The sequence below is a fragment of the Heterodontus francisci genome, chromosome 11, assembly GCF_036365525.1.
Source record: "Heterodontus francisci isolate sHetFra1 chromosome 11, sHetFra1.hap1, whole genome shotgun sequence".
NCBI classification, from domain to species: domain Eukaryota; kingdom Metazoa; phylum Chordata; class Chondrichthyes; order Heterodontiformes; family Heterodontidae; genus Heterodontus; species Heterodontus francisci.
Genome location: NC_090381.1, coordinates 52702715 through 52725996, shown reverse-complemented (window position 1 = coordinate 52725996; position 23282 = coordinate 52702715). Strand labels below are relative to the sequence as shown.

General features: G+C 42.1%; 1 protein-coding gene across 3 annotated transcripts in view; it reads right to left on the bottom strand.

Moving 5' to 3' along the window:
* rsrc1 (arginine/serine-rich coiled-coil 1) overlaps positions 1-23282 on the bottom strand; it is a 563128-nt gene that overhangs the window by 497648 nt on the left and 42198 nt on the right. For all 3 annotated transcript variants that reach the window (XM_068042148.1, XM_068042149.1, XM_068042151.1), the window contains exons 3-4: positions 18483-18683; positions 12672-12800 (exon numbers count right to left, since the gene is read on the bottom strand). In XM_068042148.1, coding sequence (XP_067898249.1) covers positions 12672-12800; positions 18483-18661 — 308 coding nt within the window. In that variant the 5' untranslated portion in view covers positions 18662-18683. The remainder of the gene's footprint in view (positions 1-12671; positions 12801-18482; positions 18684-23282) is intronic.

Below are 23282 nucleotides of genomic sequence, written 5' to 3'. Positions count from 1 at the left end.
AATACGACAGTGACAAATAACACCCCATATCACATCAACCTGTTCCACTTAGTAAACTAAGAAACAGTAACTATGACATCCCTGCATAAGTATTACATTCTATTCCCCAGACTGATGTATATTAATGAGGAGCTGCTATTTGAAACCCTTCTTCCACATCAGCATCTAATATGATCAAATTAGGAAATGGGATGATTTATTAAATTTTGGCATGCTGAGAGATTTCTCTATGTTCTCATGTAGGCATTTCTAGAAACTAACTGTTACTGCCCCAGCACAAAATTTTTCTATTTTCCTCAATTTGTAAGAACATTTATCATATTAAAAGCACTGCATGGGTCAAATATTAATCATCAGCCTATTTTTAATGAGTACTTATTTTTACCATTTAGAATACTAAATGAGATTAATTCAGGCTCTCTTAACACACTTCAAATATGGAAGACATTTAAAATCAATTGTTAAATCACACTTTAGTTGTACTTAAGAGCACAAGAAATAGGAGCAGGAGTAGGCCATTCGGCCCCTCGAGCCTGCTCCATCGTTCAATATGATCATGGCTGATATGACTGTGGTTTCTTAACTGCACTTTCCTGCTTGCCTCGGATAACCCTGGACTCCCCTGCAGATCAAAGTTCAGTCCTAAATATATTCAATGACCCAGCCTCCACTGCTCTCTGGGGAAGAGAATTCCCAAGATTAGCCACACTGACAGAAGAAATTCCTCCTCGTCTCCATCTTAAATGGGAGACCCCTTATTCTGAAACTGTTCTAGATCCCCCCACAAGGGGAAACATCCTCTCAGCATCTACTCTGTCAATCCCCCTCAGAATCTTAGATGTTTCAATAGATCACATCTCATTCTTGTAAACTCCAATGAGTATAAGCCCAACCTGCTAAACCTTCCCTCACAAGACAACCCCCGACACAAGTACTTATATTATAGCCAAGTATATTTTACAAAATGGAAATGTCAGTCCCAAATAAATGAAATATAATTCCCCTTAATTTTGTTATTAAATCTGGGTTTTGAAACTCTTTTGCAACATCAGCTCTGAGCAAGTGTGGCATAACACTGAAAATCATTAGGGCCATTAAACCAAATACAAGACATTGAAAAAAACTGGTTCAACAAAATTATACTCTGCAACAGGTACAGGTAAAGATATCAAATTTCAAACATTTTATTTTCACCATCCTAAGGACGGCGATACAGGCAATCTATTTTTGGAAGAAGTACTAAACAGCCAAACAAGAGAACTGTCAACAAAAATCTTTAAATCTATGAAAGGAACTTTGTCCTTCAGCACGCATGCCAGCAGCCTCCTCCAGGAAAACTGTAGTCACATCAACATTGTAGCTATCTATGTATTCTCTGCAAGCTAACAGGACATGAGAACATAGACTCTACCATATACAGTATTACACGTGCATGTGTTAACATCATTACTGCAACATTTCATACAGGCTGAAAATCTCAGGAGAATGCTATACATACTTCATGAGAGCCATTACATTAACATTTCCTAAACAAATACAGCATAGCCCTCTGATGACTGTTATTGACCAAAGCAAATCCTGACTTGATTCTAATATCTCCCTGTGTTTTAATGGTTACGTGGAAAAACATTTTTACTGAAATCTGTATTCTGCTGTTTATTTGTTAAGAAAATGCTTAATTTTTCAGTGTGCTGGCCCAAAATGTCCAGTACAGATGGAGGTATCAAGCTACTCTCCAAGAACAGATGCCTAAATTTTACACTTTTCATTGCATGAATTTAGAATTCAGCCATCCCATCCCTTGCAGATGTGCAGCCATCTCTGTGACCATCTAAATTCGCAATTTAATAGCATGAGAGCCATTACTGTTAGCACAATAAAAAAGTTAAATTATCTAAGTCCAATTCACAAAAAAATATTATTCATATACAGCAAGCAGGGCAAGGAATGCTAGCTAGCTATGGGCGAAAAAAAAATGTCGTACCTTAGTGGGATTTTTTTAATTTTTAATTTTATTTTTATTTAGAGATACAGCACTGAAACAGGCTCTTCGGCCCACCGAGTCTGTGCCAACCATCAACCACCCATTTATACTAATCCTACACTAATCCCATATTCCTACCACATCCCCACCTGTCCCTATATTCCCCTACCACCTACCTATACTTGGGGCAATTTATAATGGCCAATTTACCTATCAACCTGCAAGTCTTTGGCTGTGGGAGGAAACCGGAGCACCCGGCGAAAACCCACGCGGTCACAGGGAGAACTTGCAAACTCCACACAGGCAGTACCCAGAATTGAACCCGGGTCGCTGGAGCTGTGAGGCTGCGGTGCTAGCCACTGTGCTGGTTTTGTACATGGATTGCATTTTGTAATTTAAGTACAGTTAATCCTACCTTTCCTGCTGCTCCAAACATTCTATGGATATACCAATTCCTGAACTTTTCATTCTCAGACTTTATGAGCAACCAAACAACTGAAGAGCAGAAACATTACTGCTTTCGTGTTCTAAAATAATTTTCTTCACCAATGGCAGTTCACATTTGCTGGAGAATTTTTTTTTTAATTTGGTAACTTTGTGTTCAATATTATTTGCATCTTTTTGTTTTACATTTTACTTGTACAATAGCAGATGATCGCCTACTGGCAACATGCTACCAATGAACAAGTTACATGAACAGATTTAAGTTGCTTGTATCCTAATTCTCAAGTCCCATTCACCCATCATTCTGCTGCTTGCTGACCTACATTGGTTCACAGTCCACCAAAGCCTCAATTTTAACATTCCTATCCTCATGTTCAGATCCCTGACTGATGTTGCTCCTTCCCTACCTCTGTAACCTCCTCTAGCCCTACAACCTTCCAAGAAATCTATGTTCCTCCAGCTCTGGCCTCTTGTGCAACCTTCACTTCTTTTACTCCACCCTTGGCAAGTTCTCAGATGTTGAGGTCTGAAGCTCTGGAATTCCCTCTCCAAAACTCTTCACCTCTCCACATCGCCTCCATACTGCTTAAAACCACCTCTGTGACCCCTTTCCTAATGCCTCCTCCTTTGGTTCTGTGTCAGTTTTTGTCTGATTAAGCTTCTGTGACATGCCTTGAGACATTTTACCGGACTGAAGGCCTTGTATAAATTGTTGTGACTGAGGCGGGAGCAATGCACTGTCAATTCAGTCCCATCACTCCAAAGGTCACAGCATATTATTAAACTTTTCCCACCCAACCAGAAAACAGCCAAATTAAACACTCTAGTAACCCGCAGAATAAAACAGACCAAACCAGGTATCTTTAGACAATAACAAATTAACTATTTATGAAAAAACTAAATCTTAAACAAAATAAGATAAGCCTATGTCGAAAGACCTTATAACTTCTTATTTTCACCCAACTCCCCCATTCACACACACACTCAAATATCTTCGGTTAACCATTTTTTTTTAAAAAAAGAATGAAGTTTTAAAAATTAGCTGTTTCTTAAGAATAAATAAATAACTGGGCTGCTAGTCTTTGTGGGTTACGTTCCTGATGGGTGAGGTATCCTTGTGTAAAAATAATCAAATGTCACTCGAAGTCTCCATGCGGATTTGAAGAATCAGTCTTTTAGTAAATAGGCATTCAAAACACTTTGGCTGCAGCAGGCGTCAAACAGTTCTTTCAATGATGAGCACAGCAATAGATCTACTTGAATTTTAAAACCGACAGTTTCTCAGTCAAAACACTACTGCAAATTCCAGCAAACACAATCAGTCAAGAGAGATTCAATCTTGAAGCAAAGACATCTTAGACTGGAAATAAAGAAAAGGAATTTTGCTACGTCCAGCAATACAAATGGTCTCTTCATTCCTTAGGGAATTAACACGGCCTGTAGCACATTGTAGAATTTCTGTCGAGAGAAACGGACAGCTCCTTTCTTCAGTAAGCACGCTTCGCTGATCTCTCAAAACTGGTTTTAGCTGTTTTTTCCACAGTTAAATTGAAACATTATACCATGTGACCTCCTCACTCTCCTGCTGTCGCCTAGGTAACAAGTGCAGTTGGCACACTGTGCCTCAGAAATCTAACACCTCTCTCCATCTTAAAGGTACACTGTTTTTAAACAGAGTCTTAAAGGCACACTGTTTCAAACAGAGGAGAAATAAATACAGTTCCATGACAAAATGCAAGTATTTTTTGTGTTACTCAGCCACAATTTGTACGTCAGATTTTAAATTAATTTGTTTTTAAACAAAGTTGCATACTAGCTATGCACTATGTTGACTAGCATGTAAGAACATAGAAAAGCAGAGATAACTTTGTTCCTGTACCTCTCCACACATCAAGTTGTCAATGAAAACTAGACCGTAAGGAAAAAGTGCCACACAGAGACAAGAAGTAACCGAGAGAGATTGTGAGCATATGAATAAATATGACCCTTTCTGGGGATATACCAATAGCCAGTTACACAGAAACATCAGAAGAATCAATTTCCCATGGCTCTGTTCTCACTATGACAAGATCCCCCTTGTTCTCAAATTCCATACCACAAACTTTTGCATTTTCCAGATCTTCTGCCATTTGCTCTACTTGCAATAAATACACCTAACACTGATTTCCAGAGGGAAGCTTCCTCTGTCACATCCCCATGCAACCTTAGCTAGTGCAACACCTGTTCACTCACTTCATCCTCACCCATTGTTCAGGGCTCCAAACATTGTCTAATTCTTCCAGACCAGTTTACTGTGTTAACTACTCACAATGTTGTCTTCTCTGCACAGAAAAAGTCAAATGCAGATTGTGATCCCTGCACAAATTATACCAAATGCTACCACTTCAGTTCTCGCTCCCACATTGTTCCAGTCAAGCTCAATAAATAAAACCTGAGAACAACAAATTATGTTTCTCTTTGGAACTCTAGTGTGAACATTAATGTAGCAAAATCTTGCCCATTTTCTTCCATCCACCAACCACTTTCATTCACAGAGTCATGGTCATTTGGCCCATTGAGTCCATGCCAGCTTTTCACAAAGCTCTCCAGTCAGTCCCACTTCCCCACTCAATTCCCATAGTACTGCAAGTCTATTTCCTTCAAGTGGCCATCCAATTTCCTTTTGAAGTAATTGGCTGTCTCCACTTCCACCACACTTGTGGGTAGTGAGTTCCAGGTCATTACCATGCACTGCATAAAAAAAGTTCTTCCTCATATTTCCCCTGCATCTCTTACCCAAAACTTTCAATCTGTGTCCCCTAGTCCTTGCACCATTAGTTAATAGAAACAGCTTTTCTTTGGCTAACTTATTTAAGCCTATCATAATCTTGTACACTTCTATTAAATCTCCCCTTAATCTCCTTTGTTCTAAGGAGAACAACGCCAGCTTTTCCAACCTAACGTTGTAACTAAAATCCCCCATCCCTGGAATCATTCTGGTAAATCTCCTCTGCACCCTCTCAAGGACCCTCACATCCTTCCTAAAGTGTGGTGACCAGCACTGAATGCAATACTCCAGTTGGGGCCTAACTACAGCTTTATAAAGGTTCAGCATAACTTCCCTACTTAATGCCTCTATTTATGAAGCCCAAGATCTCATATGCTTTACACACCATTCTCTCAATATGTCCTGCCACCTTCAAAGATCAATGCACATGCACCCCCAGGTCCCTCTGTTCCTGCACACTCTTCAGAACTGTGTCATTAAGTGCCTCCCCCTTCTGCCAAAATGCACCAACTCTCACTTGTCTCTATGAAATTCCATCTGCCATCTGTCTGCCCAATCTGCTAGCCCAACCTGCTGCAAGCAGTTCACATCGTACTCACTGTCTGCCACAGCTCCATGTTTGGTGTCATCAGCAAATTTTGAGATTCTACTCTGTATTCCAAGATCCAAGTCATTTATATATAGCGAAAAACAGCAGTGATCCCAGCACTGACCCTTGGTGCACACCACCGTCTACCATCCTCCAGTCTGAAAAATAACCACTTACTATGAGTCGCTGTTTTCTGTCCTTAAGCCAATTTTTTATCCAATTAGACACTGATCCTCCTATTCCATGATTCTGAATTTTGTAAACCAGCCTTCTATGTGGCACCTTATCATGCGCTTTCTTAAAATCCATATAGACAACATTCACCACATTCCCTTCATCAACCTTCTCTGCTACTTCATCAAAAAATTCAATTAGATTAATCAAGCACAATCTGCCTTTTACAAATCTGTCTTTAATAAACTCGAACCTCTCGAAGTGCCAGTTGATTTTTTTCCCTGATTATAGTTTCTAAAATCTTACCCACCACTGGCATTATAATAACTGGCCTGCAGTTGCTAGGGCTGTCATTATACCCTTTCTTGAATAAAGGTTACACATTTGCCATTCTCCAATCCTCTGGTACCTCCCCTGTATCCAGGGAAGACTGGAAGATTACGATAAGCTCTTCTGCTATCACCATCCCCAACCCTTTTAGCAACCTGGGATGCAAGCTATCCGGACCAGGTGACTTCTCTACCCTAAGCATAGCCAGCCTATAGACTGGGTAAACTTAATCAGCCCTAATGCTGTGGAGGATGAGTTTCTGGAGTCTGTTAGGGATGCTATTCGAGACCAGTAAGTTGAGGAACCAACTAGAGAACAGGCAATTTTCAAGCTAGTATTATGTAATGAGAAAGGGTTAATTAATCATCTTTTTGTAAAAGAACCTTTAGGGATGAGTGACCATAATATGATCGAATTTTACATTATGTTTGAAAGTGAAGTAGTTCAATCTGAAGCCACGGTGTTAAATTTGAACAAAGGAAATTATGAAGGTATGAGGGGCAAATTGGCTCAGGTGGATTGGGAAAATACATTAAAAAGTATGACAGTACACATGCAATGGATAGTCTTTAAAGAAATATTACATAGTTAACAGCAACTATACATTCCTTCAAGGCACAAAACCTCAAAAAATCATGGCTAACAAAGAAAGTTAAGGATTGCATAAGATTAAAAGAAAAGGCCTATAAAGTTGCCAGAAATAATAGTAAACCTGAGGATTGGGAGGAGTTAGAATACAGCAAAGGAGGACTAAGAAACTGAGAAAGAAAGGGAGAATAGATATGAATGTAAACTAGCAAAAAACATAAAAATGGAGTGTAAAAGCTTCTATAGATACGTAAAAAGGAAACGTTTGGCTTAGACAAACATGGGTCCATTACAGGCAAACTCAAAAGAATTTATGGGGAATAGAGAAATGGCAGAGAAGCTAAATGATTACTTTGTGGCTGTCTTCACTGAGGAAGATACAAGAGATCTCCCAGAATTAGAGATCCAAGGGACTAGGAAGAATGTGAAATTGAAGGAAATTAGTACTAGTAAGAAGGCTGTATTGGAGAAATTAATGGGGCTGAAGGTTGATAAGTCCTTGGGACTTGATATTCTACATCCCAGAGCGTTGAGAGAGAAAGCTATGAAGATAGTGGATGCTTTGGTGCTCATCTTCCAAAATTCTATAGATTCTGGAACAGTTCCTGCAGATTAGAAGGCAGCAAATGTCATCCCACTATTTAAGAAGGGAGGGAGAGAGAAAACAGGGAACAGACCTGTTAGCCTTACATCAGTAGTAGGGAAAATGCTAGAATCTATTCTGACAGATGTGTTAAATGAACACTTAGATAATAATGATCTGATTAGGCATAGCAAACATGGATTTATGAATGGGAAATCATGTTTGACGAACCTGTTGGGAGTTTTTTGAGGATGTTAGAAACAAAATTGATAAAAAGGAGTCTGCGGATTTAGTGTACTTGGATTTTCAGAAGGCTTTTGATAAAGTCCCCCACAGGAGGTTGGTTCTCAAAAATAAAGCACATGGAACAGGAGGTAATACGCTGGTATAGACTGAGGATTGGTTAACGGGCAGAAAACAGAGAGTAGGAATAAACGGGTCATTTTCACATTGGCAGGCTGTGGGCTACCACAAGGATCAGTACTTGGGCCCCAGCTGTTTGCAATATACATCAATGATTTGGATGTGAGGAGCAAATGTAATATTTCCAGGTTCACAGTTGACACAAAACCAGGTGGGAATGGGTGTTGTGAGTAAGATGCAAAGTGGCTTCAAGGGGATTTGGACAGACTTAGTGAGTGGGCAAGAACATGGCAGATGGAATATAATGTGGAAAAATGTGAGGGTACCCACTTTGGTAGGAGGAACAGATGTGCAGAGTATTTCTTAAATGGTAAGAGATTAGAAAGTGTAGTTCTACAAACGGACTTGGGTGCCCTCATCAATAAGTCACTAAAAGCTAACATGCAGTCGCAGCAAGCAATTAGGAAGTGGTATATTAGCCTTTATCGCAAGAGGATTGGAGTACAGGAGTAGTGAAGTCTTGCTTCAATTGTGTAGAACCTTGGTTAGATGGCACCTGAAGTACTGTGTGCAGTTTTGATGCCCTTACCTTAGGAAGGATATTATTGCCATAGAGGGAATGCAACGAAGGTTTACCAGACTGGTTCCCAGGATGACGGGACTGTCCTATGAAGAGAGATTGGGGAAAGTGGGCCTGTATTCCCTGGAGTTTTGAAGAATGAGAGGTGATCTCATTGAAACCTACAAAATACTTCAAGGGATAGACAGGGTAGATGCAACTAAGATGTTTCCCCTTGTTGGGGAGTCTCGAACCAGGCAATATAATTTCAAAATAAGGGGAAGCCACTTAGGACCGAGATGAAGAGAAATTTCTTTACTCAGAGGGTTGTGAATCTTTGCAATTCTCCACCCGAGAGGGCTGTGGAAGCTCAGTCATCGAGTATGTTTAAAGCAGAGATTGACAGATTTCTAAATACCAATGACATAAAGGAATATGGAGATAGTGTGGGAAAAAGGCATCGAAGTGGATGATCGGCCATGATCGTATTGAATGGTGGATCAGGCTTGATGGGCTGAATAGCCTACTCCTGCTCCTATGTTCCTATGAAGTACTTCTGAAGTGTAGTCACTGATGCAATGTAGGAAATGTTGCATCCAACTTTCACACTAGGTCCCACAAACAGCAATAAAATCAATGACTAGATGAACTGTTTCAGATGTTAGCTGAGGATAAATACTGACCAGGACACCAACAGAACTCCCTGCTCCTCTTCCAATAGTTCCATGGAATCCCTTATACCCACCCAAGGAGGCAGATGTGTTCTCCGTTGAACATCACATCTAAAAAAACTCTTCAGGCAGTGCAGTACTGCCTCTGTACTACAGTGAAATGCCAGCCTAGATTTTGTGCATAAGTCTCTGGAGTGGGGCTTGAATTCACAACTTTCTGACTCAGCCAAGAGTATTATCAAGTGTGTGGAGGCAGACACCCATGCTGCAGGCAGGTAAATTGCACATATTTTTGTAATTTAGCACACTTCAGAAGTGCGATGGAATACTCTCCACTTGCCTGGATGAGTGCGACTCCAATACCACTCAGGAAGCTCGACGCTATCCAGGACAAAGCAGCCCGCTTGATCAGCACCCCAACTACCACCGTGCACGTGGCAGCAGTGTGTACCAGATACAAGATGCACTGCAGCAACTCACCAAGCCTCCTTCAACAGCACCTTCCAAACCTGCGATCTCTTCCACCTTGAAGGACAAGGACAGCAGATGCATGGTAACCTGCAAGTTGCCCCTCCAAGTCACACACCACCCTGACTTGGAAACAAATCACCGTTCCTTCACTGTTGCTGGATGAAAATCCTGGAACTCCCTCCCTAACAGCACTGTGGGTGTACCCGCACCAGATGGACTGCAGTGGTTCAAGAAGCCAGCTCACCACCACCTTCTCAAGGACAATTAGGGATGGGCAAGAAATGCTGGCCTTGCCAGCAATGCCCACATCCCAAAGAACCAAAACAAAACTTCCCTTTACCTGCTGTTCCCTTCAATTTATTCTGTCCTATAATAAGGATTGCTCATACAACAGGGCCAGTTTGGATGAAGAGCCGATACAAAACATTCCTGTTTTCAAATGATGAATCTGCTATGTATTTTCACAACTTTTGGTCTTTTTCTTAAGTTTGCGTGAAATAAATTTAGACAATCTTAGTCCAGTATCGAGTGAGTACAGGCTCACAGCGGGAAAACCAGTTCTGCCCTAATTGGTATTAATTAACAACCTAACTGAAGAGGATTGCTGGTATGGAATTCCTCACATTAAAAACTTTGAAGAAAGAAATCCGATGCATGTGCGCCTTGCTGTATACTATTGAGTCAAAAAAAACTAGGAAGATCCAAAGTTTGATCTCTGATCTGTGCCAATATTGACAATTTCACACAGAGCAGCAATTGGGGGGTGCCACGAATAATTTCAGTGTCCTCTGGGGAAGAGGAGTGGGTAAAACAACAACCAGATTTCCCACAACCTGAATTTTAACCAGGAACTCCTGCTGGAAGTGGGCCTGTGTGGACATTATGTGAGGACATCTTAGCACCTGTAAAAATAACAGTTAGTTAACTGGACTCTATCACTTAAGGTGTAGAGCTTACTAAATTTTAATATAGCTGTTCAAATGCCTGGATTAAGCAAATGTAACTGCACCCCACCTGTAGTTTGCTTTTATCTTAGTTCTTCAGACTTAAATTTCAGCTGTCTTTGTAGGAGTGGCTTCACTGTTACCACATAAATCTAGAACCAAGATTTTATTTTAAATGCTCGAGATAGGATTTCTAAGTATTAGGATTCTCCTGCAAGACCAGGACATTTTTTGAATGCATGCCTCTGTTCTTGCACTCCAGGGCTCTTTGTGTTCATTTATGTGTGTGTATTAGCTGCAACACTCCGATTTTTTCTCTTTCTACTTCCTATTCTTGTTTTGCTCTCTTCACCTCCTCCAACTATGATTCCCTTCCAACTTCCTCTTCTCCAGCACCATGTGCCCTCAAACAATTCTTCACTTATAACTGCTTACCTGCTATCTTGCCAGACTCAAGTCCCCACTAAATGCCTTCCTTGGTAGTCTTTGCCACAACCGCGCTGGCACTTCAGTGGCTTACCCAGATTAGCAATCCCAAATGTCTAATCCTGCATTCTTGGTGGCCATTGTACCCAGTTTATTCCTTGGTGAATAACCTCTTTAACTTCCTTTTTCTAATCTCTTCCAGTGTCCTCCTGACCCTGCCATTGGGTTGTCCACAAATGCCCTCCAGAATGCTTCTCACTTGTAAACAATTCCCAACTTCATCATAAAGGAGCACAGAGACATTTGATTGTCATCAGAAACCTAGTTCTGTGGCAGCTCTTCCCTTGCCGCACCACCCTTATCACTCAATGCCATTGATCACTTGCCCCACCCAAGCTCCTCCTGCCCTAATAAAGCTATCATTGCCAAGTTTGACCTTCATCTCTGCCTCTACACCTCTGGCATCTTCTTCTTTGAGCACCTCATACTCTTCCATTCTTCTTGTCTGTTAGTTAAACTTATTGTTTGGCCCATTCCCATGGCAACTTAATCACCAGGATTACCTCCTAGTCTCTACAATGAGGGGCCCTCATTCTTTGTGATTTCAGCCTAACCTAAGCTCCCCGAGCCCCACCTTCTCCAACTTCTCTAGCCTTCTGTCCTCATTTATTTGCACCCTTCACATTAGAGGCCTGCTACCCAACCCGAACCCGACGACAGGTCGGTTCGGGCCCATCTTCAGGATACAACGTTCGGGCTCGGGTCGGGTCAGACCGAGTCCAGGTCGAGTCGAGTCAGGTCAGGTCGGATACACACAGTAAGTGCTCCGCTGCTAGGTATTGAAATTTTTTTAAAAACTTACCTGAGCTGGGAGTCCGCGACGAAACTGAGTCTGCGCAGTGAGCGAGTGACATCACTATGACATCATCGCACATGCGCTGCAGGTTCATGGAGCTTCCCAGTCGGAAGGTAAGTAAAGGGATGGTCGGGTTGGGCTCAGGTCGGTTCGGGCTCGGGACAAAATCAGAGGGACTCGGGCTAGGTCGGGCTCGGGACGGGTTCTTTTTTCCTGACCTGAGCAGGCCTCTACTTCACAAACACTCTCACCCACCCCTTGACCAAGCCATCTCAAACAGTCTCTGCACCTCCAAGATTTTGGTCACCGATATTATCCCTGACCACATCTTTGTCTGCTTTACCACTCATATCCTTCTGCCTACTTCCACCACCACTATCCCCACCTTCCTCACCCGGAAAAAAACTCAGTCCTAATTCCCTCAAAAATCTATTCTCACATTTCTAACTCCAACACTTCTGCCTTTATTGACATGCTCAGCTGTTTCCTCACCTGTGTTTATGATGCCCTTGTTCCTGAACAACACTCATCATGTCTGCAGTCACCTCCCCGAACTAACATACCCTTCAATGTTTTGTAATGCATGGCTGATTTGAAGTGCATGACCCCTTTGGATTTTTCTGCGCACGTGCAAGAACTCAAAGGGACTGACTTGTGCACAGCCTGCGTGGGAACTTTCGGGTTGCTGCGCAGTCAGGTGGCTTAGAGGGAACACTGCACCTAACTATTTATCTGCCACTGCTGGGTGTCTGCCTGTTGCCTCTGGGAAGCACTGCAGGACATCTTATAAAAATGCAAGTAACTGTTTAGCCATAGCTTTCTCAAGAGCTGGAACAGAAAGAAAAAATTTAAAAAGCAGCTTTAAAACAATAAACTTAAGGTTGCAGTTATTTGTAATATAGAAGTTATAAATTATCCATACCTTCTGTTCCTGCTTCTTGATCTAGATCGTCGTGATCTATAGGATTTCCCTCGATCCCGTGATCTGCTACGACTGCTTCGCTTCTTTCGGACCTCATATGATGAGCTGCTGCTAGACCGTCGTCTATGTCTGAAACATTGATAATATATTAATGTATATTAAAATTTGTCATGATGGACTCTATTTAAAACCTTGCCTTAGTATAAATTTAAGAAGGGAAATAGAGTCAGAAAGCATTGCACTACGAGCATGTGCTTCACAGTGTAAATCCCAGAGACAACAGAAGAGATTAGTTTGGTCAGATTTTGGCTGGGACACCACAAAGCTGTTTCACTGCAACAGAATATTCTACTGCAGGACAACAGTATTACAGACAACAGCACACTGGAAAACGTTAATAGTTTTGTTCCTTACTTCATGCATGATCAACAGGCAGAAATGGTACACATAAACAATCTGCCTAACACAATATGTCCAACTTCAACTATAGCACTGACAGACTGAAGCGCCAGCATATCGAATATATTTGAATTTTATTTAAATCAGTGACAGTGCAAAAGTTTGTGCATATAGTAATTGTTAGTTGGTCATTTGCTATTTGGTCAAAACAGTACAGTACTCAAAGACCACATTTTTCTTCCAGCCAAGATGTAAATTATCAGCATTTTTAAAAAATTCTTTCATGGGATGTGAGCATCACTTGCAAGACTAGCATTTGTTATCATTCCCTAATTGCCTTGAGAACATGATGGTGAACTGTCTTCTTGAACTGCTGCAATCCATCCAGTCTAAGGACATCCATAGTGCTTTTACAAAGGGATATCCAGGTTTTTGATCCAGCGACAGTGAAGGAATGGTGATATAGTTCGAAGTCAGGACGGTGTGCGGCTTGGAGGGAACTTGCAGATAGTGGTGTTCCCACGCATCTGCTGCCCTTGTCCTTCTAGGTGGTAGAGGTCAGGAGTTTGGAAGGTACTGTTGAAGGAGGCTTGGTGAGCTTCTGCAGTGCAGCATGTATACAGTACACACTGCTGCTAATGGGTGCCTGTGATGGAGGGAGTGCACGTTTAAGATGGCGAATGGGGTGTTGATCAAGTGGGCTGCTTTGTCTTGGATGGCATCGAGCTTCTTGAGTGTTGTAGGAACTGCACTGATCCAGGCAGGGGAAGAGTATTCCATCACACTGCTGACTTGTGCCTTGTAGATGGTGGACAGGCTTGAGGGAGCCAGGAGGTGAGTTATTCACTGCAATATTCCCAGCCTCTGACTTGCAGCCACAGTATTTATATGACTATTTATATTTTATGTGTATATTGTATGATTTTCATTCCTTTTCTTTGTTGTGTTATTATATTCTAAATCACACAACTTGCTTTTCAACTGTTTCTATATTATTGGTCATTTCAAATGATACAGCTGTACTGCTGCAAATCTGAAAATTTTGACAGTATTTCTGTTTACTAACATCTGCTCTATCCTATTGCACTGATTACACTTTTTCCAAGATCCCAATTCTTTCCTATAGATCCCCATTCACACTTTTAATCTGATAGTGTCATTTTGTCAATTTTCAACTATTATCATTCTTGAACACCAAGTGTTCATGTGCATCTACACTTTATCGTTTTCTTCTCATTCCAGTCAGATTCAAGTGTTTGTAGCCACCTTTAAATGAACAATGTTATCACAATCTCCTCAAAATTGCACTAGCAGTCACTCCAAAAAGTGACGACTTCACTTTGTAGAGTTTTATTGCAAAATGGTTCATCTTGAATGTTTCTCTGAGGAAAACAATACGATATTGGAACAAAACCACTGTTATTGCCACTGACACTTAAGTCTTATTGTGGTTGACAATCTAAATGCGACACGAAGAGCTATCTACTGTATTACTCTTCAATTAAATCCCTTCTCTCACCCATAGGATTTCTTTTTTAGAATTCAAATAAAATAGTACTGTAAGTACATCTTTGAAAACAAGCAAAATGGAAGCACATCAGTAATCAGCCAAAATTCCTCAAATCTTATTTCAGCAAAGTTTACTAAATTATGTTGATAAGCACAAAAGTAAATGAACTGAACCATACCAGAAGTTAATTTAGATCATCGCGGTGCCAACTTATTTGCTTAAGTTGCTTTCCGCAGCTTTAAAACTATAAATGTACATTACAATCACTTGTAATCACAAGGGGGCAATCACTTTGCTGGGAGTGTACTGCAGGCCTCCAAACAGTCAGGGAGAGATAGAGGAGCAGATATGTAGGCAAATCTCAGAAGTATAAAAATAATAGGGTAATAATAGTAGGGGATTTCAAGTTCCCCAATATTAACTGGGATAGTCTTAGTGCAAAAGGCTTAAAGGGGGTGGAATTCTCATTTGAGCCAGCTAGTAGAATGTCCCACAACAGAAGGGGCGATACTGGACCTAATCTTAGGGAATGAAGCTGGACAAGTGGTGGAAGTGTCAGTGGGGGAACAATTTGGGGATAGTGACCATAACTCTAAGATTTAAGGTAGTTATGGAAAAAGACAAAGATGAACCGGAAATAAAGGTACTGAATTGGGGGAAGGCCGATTTCAATATGATAAAACAGGATCTGGCCAAAGTGGACTGGGAGCAGCTACCTGTAGGAAAGAGAGTGTGTTCAGGGCCAACGTGTTTCCTTAAAGGTGAAGGGTAGGACCAACAAGTCCAGGGCACCCTGGATGTCAAGGGATATAGAGGATTGGATAAGGACAAAAAAAGGAAGCTTATGGCAGATTCAGAGCACTGAAAACAGCAGAGGCCCTAGAGGAGTATAGAAAGTGTAGGGGGGGGGGTACTTAAATAAAGTAATTAGGAGAGCAAAGAGGGGGCATGAAAAAACACTGACGGGTAAGATAAAGGAAAATCCCAAGGCGTTTTATAAGTATAAGTAAGGGCAAGAGGATAACCAGGGAAAGAATATGGCCCATCAAGGACCAAAGTGGCAATCAGTGTGTGGAGCCGGAGGACGTAGGTGACGTTTTAAATGATTACATTTCATCTGCGTTCACTATGGAGAAGGACGCTGTAGATCTAGAGATCAGGGAGGGGGATTGTGATATACTTGAACAAATTAGCATTGAAAGGGAGGATGTATTAGCTGTATCAGTGGGCTTAAAAGTAGATAAATCCCCAGGACCAGATGAGATGTATCCCAGGCTGTTATGTGAGGCAAGGGAGGAGATTGCAGGGGCTCTGACACAAATTTTCAAATCCTCTCTCGCCACAGGTGAAGTGCTAGAGGACTGGAGGACAGCAAATGTGGTGCCATTATTCAAGAAGGGTAGCAGGGATAAACCAGGTAATTACAGGCCGGTGAGTCTAACATCAGTGGTAGGGAAACTATTGGAAAAAATTCTGAGGGACAGGATTAGTCTCTACTTGGAGAGACAGGGATTAATCAGGGATACTCAGCATGGCTTTGTCAGGGGGAGATCATGTCTAACCAATTTGATTGAATTTTTCGAGGAGGTCACTAGATGCGTAGATGAGGGTAAAGCAGTTGATATAGTCTACATGGACTTCAGTAAGTCTTTTGATAAGGTCCCGCATGGGAGATTGGTCAAGAAGGCAAGAGCTCATGGGATCCAGGGCAATTTGGCAAATTGGATCCAAAATTGGCTTAGTGGCAGGAGGCAGAGGGTGATGGTCGAGGGTTGTTTCTGCAAGTGGAAGCCTGTGACCAGTGGTGTACCGCAGGGATCGGTGCTGGGACCCTTGCTGTTTGTTGTGTACATTAATGATTTAGATGAGAATATAGGAGGTATGATCAGTAAGTTCACAGATGACATGAAAATTAGTGGTGTCGTAAATAGTGAGGAGGAAAGCCTTAGATTACAAGACAATACAGATGAGCTGGTAAGATGGGCAGAGCAATGGCAAATGGAATTTAATCCTGAGAAGTGTGAGGTGCTGCATTTTGGGTGACCATGGGAAGTACAGAGGGACCTTGGTGTACTTGCCCATAGATCACTGAAGGCAGCAGCACAGGCAGATAAGGTGGTTAGGAAGGCATTTGGGATACTTGCCTTTATTAGCCGAGGCATACAATATAAGAGCAGGGAGGTTATGATGGAATAAAAACAAGAAATGCTGGAAATACTCAGCAGGTCTGGCAGCATCTGTGAGTATTTCCAGCATTTCTTGTTTTTATTTCAGATTTTCAGCATCTGCAGTATTTTGCTTTTATTTTAGAGGTTATGATGCAGCTGTACAAAACGCTAGTTAGGCCACAGCTGGAGTACTATGTACAGTGCTGGTTGCCACACTATCGGAAGGATGTGATTGCACCGGAGAGGGTGCAGAGGAGATTCTCCAGGATGCTACTTGGGCTGGAGCATTTCAGCTTTGAAGAGAGACTGGATAGGCTATGGCTGTTTTCCTGAGAGTAGAGAAGGCTGAGGGGGGACCTGATTGAGGTATACAAAATTATGAGGGGCACAGATAGGGTAGATTGGAAGAAACTTTATCCCTTAGCGGAGGTGTCAATAACCAGGGGCATAGGTTTAAGGTAAGGGGCAGGAGGTATAGAGGGGATTTGAGGAAAAAGTTTTTCACCCAGAGGGTGGTTGGAATCTGGAACACACAACCTGAAGGGGTGGTAGAGACAGGAACCCTCACAACATTTAGAAGCATTTCGATGAGCACTTGAAACACCAGAGCATACAAGGCTACAGGCCAAGTGCTGGAAAATGGGATTAGGATAGGCTTGATGGCCAGCACGGACACGGTGGGCCGAAGGGCCTGTTTCTGTGCTGTATAACTCTATGACTATGACAATCTGCCCAGCGACTTCATAACCTTTCTCACATTAACAGTTGCATTCAAATGACCATTAATATGCAGAATTACTCAATTTCACTTCAAATTGCTGTTCTGAACAAGCTGAACAGATGGGAATCTGACGAACAGTTATTTTTAATTCCACCAGAAATTTGATTTGTACCAGCTCTACACTGGTGATTAAACTAAAATATTATGGAAGTGAATTGGCACTAAACTATATTAGATGAAGAAATGAAATATGCAGAAATACCACCAAATCTACTGATACACCTCATTTGATAAAACATCTTGCAAGTTACTATATCTGCCTGACTTTTCCAGGTCCATGTCCAACCAAAAGCTGGAAGTTGCATTTTTTTTTTAAGGACTGGGATTTTTTTAAATTCAGCCAAAGGAGCATAATTGCTTGTAGGAAGAGTGAAATCTAAAATTAGTTTCAACAATGTGAAATCTACTCTGATTCTCAATCCCAGATAACATTGACCCTGTTGCAGAGAAAGCAAAGTAACAAGCATAAATTCTGAAGTTTCTAACTTACCTGAATTTTGTATGTGCTTATATGAACTAGATACATCCTGCAGCCAGCATCTTTCAATCCCTATCTCAAATGCAATATAATCTCTTGAAACCCAAAACTCACAATAACCTCTGTATCTGGCAATAACCATCCTTGTTTTAAACATTTAATCCATCTTTTAAGTAAAACAAGGAACATGGCAAAACAAAACAAAAAAATGAAAGGGGGAAACTGAAAAATGCTTGGAAGTAAAACAGGGGTGGCGACAGATTAAATAGTTCATTCAAAAGTGTAAATGTATAAATTAATGAAAAAAAGGGAAAAGATGAAAACAATGTTTTCAAGAAATCTCTTATTCCATTACGATCATATGGTGTATCTTTGTTAATTTATGATTTTTGTTAATCTTCTACTCTGCTGTTTCCCTGCCACACTGGTTGAATTTGTAAGTAACATGCTGTAACACATATTTTACAAGACTCACCTTCTGTCCTTGGATCGTGAATGAGAGCGGTGACTACGAGAGTGTGATCTTGTTCTTCTAGATTTTTTCCGGGTGAATGTTCTACTATCTGAAGAACTGCTGGAAGTTGACTTCCTCCGGTGTTTCTTTTTACGACGGCTTCGGGTATCATCTTCACTGTCTGAGGAGTGATGCCCCATTTTCCAACGTCTTCCAAAATTGCTTACGAAATAAAGATGAATAATCACCAAAATTAGAATGAACACATTGTAGGACTTAGCATTTATTGTGTTAATTTTTCTAGTCAATTCTAACGGATCAATTCCAATGAATCAAATCAAACTCCGCAGTTCTGTCACATCCAGTCATGAATGGTGGTGAGCAATTAAACAACTAACCAGAGGAGGCTCCACAAGCACCCCCATCCTCAATGAAGGCGGAGCCCAGCATGTTAGTGCAAGAGACAAGGCTGAAGCATTTTCAACCAACTTCAGCCAGATGTGCATAGTGGACGATCCCTCTCAGCCTCCTCCTGAGGTGCCCAGCATCACAGATGCCAGGTGTAAGCCAATTTGATTCACTCCACGTGATATCAAGAAACAGCTGAATGCACTGGATACTGCAAAGGCTATGGGCCCTAACAACATCCCAGCTGTAGTACTGAAAGCTTGTGCTCCAGAACTGGCCGCACTCCTAGCCAAGTTGTTCCAGTACATTTACAACACTGGCATCTACCCAACAATGTGAAAAATTGCCCAGCTATGTCCTGTCCACAAAAAGCAGGACAAAACAAATCTGGCCAATTACCATCCCATGAGTCTACTCTCAATAAGCAGCAAAGTGATGGAAGGTGTCGTTGACAGTGCTATCAAGTGGCATTTAGTCACCAATGACCTGCTCACCGACACTCAATTTGGATGCCACCAAGGCCAACATGCTCCAGACCCCATTATAACCTTGGTCCAAACATGGAGAGAAGAGCTGAATTCCACAGATGACGTGAGAGTGTCTGCCCTTGCCATTAAGGCAGCATTTGACAAAAAGTGGCATCAAGATGTCTTAGCAAAATTGAAGTCATAGGGAATCAAGGGGAAAAGTCTCCACTTGTGGAGCCATACGTAGCACACAGGAAGACGGTTGTGGTTGTTGGAGGCCAATCAGCTCAATCCCTGGAAATCACTGGAGGACTTCCTCAGGGTAGTGTCCTAGGCCCAACCATCTTCAGCTGCTTCTTCAATGACCTTCCCTCCAACATAAGGTCAGAAGTGGCGATGTTCACTGATGATTGCAGTGTTCACTGTCATTCTGGACTCCTCAGATACTGAAGCAGTCCATACCCACATGCAACAAGACCCGGACAACGTTCAGGCTTAGGCTGATAAATAGCACGTAACATTTGCACCACACAACTGCTTGGCAATGACCATCGCCAACGAGAAAAAAATCTAACCATCTCCTCTGGACATTCAACTGAGTCCTCCATCATCAACCTGGGGGTTACCATTGACCAGAAACTGAACTGGACCAGCCATATAAATACTGCAGTTACAACAGATCAGAGGCTGGGAATTCTGCAGCGAGTAATTCACCTCCTGTCTCCCCAACGCTTATCCATCATTTACAAGGCACAAGTGAGGAGTGTGATGGAATTCTCTCCACTTGCCTGGATGAGTCCAACAACACGGTTCAACACGATCCAAGGCAAAGCAGCCCACTAGATCGGCACGCCATCCATCAACTTAAAAATATTCACTCCCTCCACCTCCAGCACACAGTGGCAGCAGAATGTGTACGATCTACAAGGTGCACTGCAACAACTTGCTAAGGCTCCTTTGACAGCACCTTCCTGTAAATCAGACGGAAGGAGGAGAGGAACTTGGTGAGATTATAATCACCAGGGAAGCAGTACTGAACAAACTGATGGAGCTGCGGACTGACAAGTCCCCAGGTCCTGATGGACTTCATCATAGGGTCTTAAAAGAGGTAGCGAATGAGACAGTAGATGCGCTGGTGTTAATTTTTCAAAATTCTGGAAAGGTTCCAACAGACTAGAAAGTAGCAAATACAACCCCTCCTTTCAAGAAGGGAATGGTTGGGGCGGGCGCGGGAGGCAGAAAACAGGCCAGTTAGCTTGACACCTGTCGCGGGGAAGGTGTTTGAATTGATCATTAAGGAGGTTACAGCTGGGCACTTACAAAAACTCAAAGTCATCGGGAATAGTCAGCATGGTTTTGTGAAAAGGAAATCATGTTTTACCAATTTATTGGAGTTCTTTGAAGGAGGAACATGCGCTGTGGATAAAGGGGAGCCCATTGACGTACTCTACTTGGATTTCCAGAAGGCATTTGACAAAGTGCTACATAAAAGGTTATTGCGCAAAGTAGGAGTTCATGGTGGAAGGAGTAACATATGAGCATGAATAGAAGATTGGCTGACTGGCAGAAAACAGAGTGTATGCATAAATGGGTCCTTTTCTGATTGGCAGGATGTGACGAGAGGAGTCCCGCACGGGTCTGTGCTGAGGCCTCAACATTTTACAATTTATATCAATGACTTGGATGAGGGGAACGATGACATGGTAGCTAAATTTGCAGATGACACAAAGATAGGTAGGAAAGTATGTTGTGAAGAGGACATAAGGAGATTGCAGACCAATATAGATAGGTTGAGTAAGTGGGCAAAAATCCGGCCAATGGAGTATAAGCTGAGAAAATGTGAAGTTGTTCACATTTGGCAGGAAGAATAAAAAAAGCAGAGAATCACTTAAACGGAGAAAGACTGCAGAATTTGAAGGTGCAGAGGGATCTAGATGTTCTAGTGCAGGAGTCACAAAAAGTTAGTATGCAGGTACAACAAGTAATAAAGAAGGCTAATGGAATGCTATCCTTTATTACGAGAGGAATTGAATATGAAAGTAAGGACGTTATGCTTCAGTTATACAGGGCATTGGTGAGACCACATTGTGAATACTGTGTGCAGTTTTGGTCTCCTTATTTAAGGAAGGATGTAAATGCGTTGGAGGCAGTTCAGAGGAGGTTTACTAGATTGACAGCTGGAATGAGCAGGTTGTTATGAGGAAAGGTTGGAAAGACTGGCTTTGTTTTCACTTGAGTTTAGAAGAGTGAGGGAAGACTTGATTGAAGTATACAAGATCCTGAATGGTCTGGAGGGATCTGGGTGTCCTTGTGCATGATTCGCTGAAAACAAGTATGCAGGTACAGCAGGTAATAAGGAAGGCAAATGGAATTTTGGCATTTATTGCTAAAGGAATTGAGTATAAAAGTAGGGAAGTGTTGCTGCAACTGTACAAGGCATTAGTGAGACTGCACCTGGAGTATTGCGTACAGTTTTGGTCCCCTTACTTGAGGAGGGATGTAGTTGCATTGCAGGCAGTTCAGAGGAGGTTCACTAGATTGATTCCGGAGATGAAGGGTTTGTCTTATGAAGAGAGATTGAGCAGTGTAGGCCTCTACTCTCTAGAGTTTAGAAGAATGAGAGGAGATCTAATTGAGGTATATAAGATGATTAAGGGGATTGACAAAGTAGACGTTTCATCCAGAGGATGTTTCCTCTGGTGGGGCAATCTAGAATGAGAGGTCATAGTTTTAGGATAAGGGGTAGCAGATTTAAAACAGAGATGAGGAGAAATTACTTCTCTCAAAGGGTTGTGAGTCTGTGAAATTCACTACACCACAGTGCGGTGGATGCCAGGACATTGTGTAAATTTGAGGAGATAGACAGATTTTTAATTAGTAATGGGTTCAAGGGTTATGGAGAACGGGCAGGAAAGTGCAGTTGAGACCAAGATGAGATCAGCCATGATCGTACTGAATGGCGGAGCAGGCTCGATGGGCTGAATTGCCCACTCCTGCTCCCAGTTCTTATGTTCTTATGTCTTGACAAGGTGGATGTGGAAAGGATGTTTCCTCTTGCCGGTGGAGACCACAACCAGGGGCACTGTTTTAAAATTAGGAGTTGCCCTTTTAGGACAGAGATGAGGAGAATTTTTTTCTCCGAGGGTTGTGCGACTTTGGAAGATGGTGGAGGCAGGGTCATTGAATATTTTTAAGGCGGAAGTAGATAGATTCTTGTTAGGCAAGGGAATCAAAGGTTATTGAGAATAGATGGGAGTGTGGAATTCGAAACACAAACAGATCAGCCACGATCCTTTTGAATGGCAGAGCAGGCCTGAGGGTCCGAATGGCCTACTTCTGCTCCTAATTCGCATGTTTGAAACCTGCAACCTCTACCACCTAGAACAAGGGCAACAAACGCATTCTCTCAATCATCAGTAAAATGATGGAAGGTGTCATCAACAGGGCCATAAAGTGGCACTTGCTTAGCAATAACCCGCTCAGTGATGTTCAGTTTGTGTTCCGCCAGGGCCACTCAGCTCTTGACCTCATTACAGCCTTGGTTCAAACGTGGACAAAAGAGCTGACCTCAACAGATGAGGCGAGAGTGACTGCCCTTGACATCAAGGTAGCATTTGACTGAGTATGGCATCAAAGAGCCCTAGCAAAACTGAAGTCAATGGGAATCAAGGGGAAAACTCTTCGTTGGTTGGAGTCATACCTAGCGCAAAGGAAAATGGTTGTGGTTGCTGGAGGTCAATCAGCGCAGCTCCAGGACATCACTGCAGGAGTTCCTCAGGGTAGTGCCCTAGGCCCAACCATCTTCAGCTGCTTCAGCATTGACCTTCCTTCAATCATAAGGTCAGAAGTGGGGATGTTCATTGATGATTGCACAATGTTCAGCACCATTCGCGACTCCTCAGATACTGAAGCAGTCAGTGTACAAATGCAGCAACAGCTGGACAAT